Source organism: Geospiza fortis, unplaced genomic scaffold (assembly GCF_000277835.1).
Source record: "Geospiza fortis unplaced genomic scaffold, GeoFor_1.0 scaffold70, whole genome shotgun sequence".
NCBI lineage: Eukaryota > Metazoa > Chordata > Aves > Passeriformes > Thraupidae > Geospiza > Geospiza fortis.
Window position 1 is genome coordinate 6,557,870 of NW_005054317.1, and position 3,277 is coordinate 6,561,146.

General features: G+C 64.1%; 1 protein-coding gene across 1 annotated transcript in view; it reads right to left on the minus strand.

Annotated features, from left to right (window-relative positions):
- LOC102040489 overlaps window positions 1-3,277 on the minus strand; it is a gene marked incomplete at its 5' end in the record, with an annotated part of 11,203 nt that overhangs the window by 4,239 nt on the left and 3,687 nt on the right. The window contains 15 exons of the mRNA XM_031056323.1: window positions 4-78; window positions 539-577; window positions 653-748; window positions 881-938; window positions 1,011-1,079; window positions 1,188-1,300; window positions 1,412-1,457; window positions 1,540-1,590; window positions 1,681-1,865; window positions 1,949-2,003; window positions 2,140-2,202; window positions 2,395-2,534; window positions 2,693-2,737; window positions 2,804-2,915; window positions 3,098-3,271. Of these exons, the coding sequence (XP_030912183.1) occupies window positions 4-78; window positions 539-577; window positions 653-748; window positions 881-938; window positions 1,011-1,079; window positions 1,188-1,300; window positions 1,412-1,457; window positions 1,540-1,590; window positions 1,681-1,865; window positions 1,949-2,003; window positions 2,140-2,202; window positions 2,395-2,534; window positions 2,693-2,737; window positions 2,804-2,915; window positions 3,098-3,271 (1,321 nt within the window). The remainder of the gene's footprint in view (window positions 1-3; window positions 79-538; window positions 578-652; window positions 749-880; window positions 939-1,010; window positions 1,080-1,187; window positions 1,301-1,411; window positions 1,458-1,539; window positions 1,591-1,680; window positions 1,866-1,948; window positions 2,004-2,139; window positions 2,203-2,394; window positions 2,535-2,692; window positions 2,738-2,803; window positions 2,916-3,097; window positions 3,272-3,277) is intronic.

The following is a 3,277-nucleotide window of genomic DNA, read 5'->3' on the forward strand; positions in this document are numbered from 1 at the left end:
CCATCAAGGCACACGCTGCCTGCTCCGCCACCGGCTCTGCTGCATGCACCAGCAGGGCCCGCCGGCCCTGCAGCGGACCTGAGGGGGAGATCATCAGTGCCCGGATCCCTCTAGGCACCCTGTACCCAGCCTGTGGTGGGAGCCATGCTGGGAAGCACCCACGATGGGGGAGACCACCCCCTGCCTCTGTCAGCCAAGCCCTGCAGCACCTGTACCTAAGTGTACCCTGTACCCAAGCTAAAGCACAGCCACAATGGGAAGCAGCTGAGACCAACACTGACAAAAGTCCCCCAATCCCCTTGTGAAACCCTTTACCTACCCTAAGGGACAGGCATGGTGGGAGACAGGTTGCAATCTGCCCCCTCCCACCCCCATAGGGTTCTCACCCTCTTCTCTGTTTCCCTGCACCCCCACCTACCCTGTCAGGCAGGCAAACATAAATCTGGGTGGGGGACCCCCTCACTCTGTCCTCTGACCCCTCTGGGATAGGAACAGACTGCCCACTTCCCCCGAGGCCCCAGGCTCAACCCACACTCACCACTGGAGCCATAGCCAGCCCTCAGGGATTTCAGCCATCCTGAAGGGAAGAGAGGCAGTGAGGTCTCAGGAGGGGTCCCAGGCCAGGCACAGCCTCCAGAAGTGCACCACTCACCCTTCATGTCCTCCTTCTTCATCAAGAGCAGCAGCAGGAGACAGGCAGTTCCCAGCAGCACCCCCATCCACACCAGTGCCCAGTGGGTACGCAGGTCTGCAGGGCAGGATCTGCATCCACCAAGGGCCCCCGGCACCCAACCAAGGTCTCCAGCGGCCCCACAGGGGGGTTCCCTCCCCCGGCCCTCCCTTATCCCTCCTCTCCCCCACCGTGGCTGTCAACACTCACACTTGTGCAGGGGACAGGCCCAGAGCACAACCCCAGTTCTGTTCGATGGCCGCCACAGCTGCGGGGGACACAGGGACATGTCAGACACTGCCCAGTCCCTGCCCACAGCCCACTGCCCCCTCACACTGACCTGCTGGCACTGCCCCCCTGCCACATCCCGCTGCAGATCCTGCTCCAGCAGGCCAGGGTGCCCCGCTCCCTGCAACAACACAGCAGGTCAGACAGCAGTGCCACCACTGCTGGGCACAGGGGTCCCTGTGCCACCAGTGCCACTGCTGCCGGCACATGGGGGTCCCTTCCTCTTTACCCTGCTGGTGAAGCTGGCCAGGGGTGTGCAGGCACCCCTCTCCACGGCACACAGTGAGGCATTTCCCCCACGCTCCAGCAGCAGGAGGTCATCGGGGCGGCCGGGCAGCGCTCCTAGGAATGTGCCAGAGGGCTGGGTGGGTGGTGAGGGGAGGCCAAGGAGGGGTCCCCCCCCTTATTTGCACCCACAGGCTGCCTCTACCTTCCCACCCCAGCAGTACTCACGGTCTCGCAGGCACTGGGTCAGCCGGACCTGCCCACTGCTCCACACCTGCCCAGAGAGTGGATTAACAGGGCTTGGGGGTGATGTGGGGCTGCCCATGGGGCAGCTGTGGGGCAGAGTGGTGTCCTACCTGCACACAAAGGTTGGGGTGTGGCCGCAGCCCTCCAAACTCCTGGGGTCCCTGTGGGTGTAAGGGATGCTCCATAAACTGTCACCAGCATCCTTCCCAAAGCCCCCAGTGCCCCACAGAGCCCCACAGAGCCCCACTCACCTTCCCCCCGGCAGGCTGCTGCAGGCCAGGCAGGGGTTGGCAGGCCCCGGAGGGCACTGGCTGCCAGCAGGGCACCAGCTCAGCCAGGAGGTCGCAGGGGGCAGAGAGGGAGCAGGTCAGCACCTGCCCCTGGATGTGCAGGACCAGCTGGCTCTGCGCCCACAGTCGCTCCCAGGCCTCAGCATCTGCAGTGGCACGAGGACAGGAGTGTCACTCCATGTGGTGTCCCCTCAAGTCCCTCTGTGTCCCAGCCTCAGAGTGAAGGTACCATGAGAGAAGGGGCACAGGGTGGCCCGTAGTGGGTCCTGGGTTTCTGGCCAGACCTGGGAGTGGGGAAAAAGACAAGAAAAGTATTCACGCCAGTCCCTTTGGGATGCCAGAGGCAGATATATGGAGCTTGGAGCCCCTCTTAAGTGGCCACTTATCCTTCCACCCCGCAGTGCCTGGTTGGATGCTCACCTGCAGGCAGAGGCAGGGCAGCACCTCATCGGCAGGCAGGACATAGTTCATGGGACTGCTCTGCTACCAGCAACCAGATGTGGGTCACCCCGTGGCAAATCACCACCAGCAGGGTCACCCAGGGGGATCTGCTCCCAGGGGACCCTCTCCCAGCACACTGCCTATAACACAGACATGGCTTCTCGGGAACGGGGAGGAGGGCAGCCACCAGAGAACAGACAGGGGAGGGGGTCAGGGAATGGGATGCATACTCACCATGGTCACCACATGCCCCGGCCCACTGGTGCCATGGCTATGGTTGTGGTAGAGCCGGAGTGTGTAGCTGTGCCCTACTGCAGCCCCCTCCACCTCCACAACCACCTCCTTCTGCCCCGGGGAGACCCGCAGCCTGGGTACTGTGTGAGAGGCAGCTCAGGTCACCCCGCTCCTGGCACTGCCTGCCCAGCACCATGGCATGGGGCACAGCACCCCCAGGGTCACTCTTGCCCCTGGTGTCCACTGCCCAGCTCTCCTCTGGGGAAGCAAACTGAGGCGGGGTGATGCCAGCACCTACCTTGGCACTGGGGGACAGCATCCTGTGCTGCAGGCCACGAGCAGTCTGTGGGGACAGTGAATCAGTGGGCAGCGGGGCTGGGGCCACTGCAGGGGACCTGCTGGGGCTTACCTGGCACCCTCTGCTGCTGGCTCAGCCTCTGCCGGCCCCGTGAGTTCATGTATGCTGAGATGTGGAGTTCGGAGCCCAGCGGCGCCTCAAAGCACCGGAAGATCACCCAACCCTGGGCAGGAAAACCACCACCCCACTGCGGTGAGGCACCGGCACCGCCAGCACCCCCCTCCCTGGGGCACAGGAACGGGACCCCCATGCCACAGAGATGTGCTGATGCCAGCACCCACATCCCCAGTGCCCAGGGACCGAAAGTGCAGGGACACTGATCCCCAGTGCCCAAGATCTACGTACCACAGTTCGGCCGCGCAGAGCGGGGCCCAAGGGTGCCCAGACCTCCACGGCCACACAGCGGGATGAGGCAAACGTGTGCCCAGAGAGCAGCAGCAGCCCAGTAACGTTGGGCTGGGACGGGGTGGCCGCAGTCGCTGGTGACCACTGTCCCCCATCACCGCTGTCCTCTGTCCCAGCGGT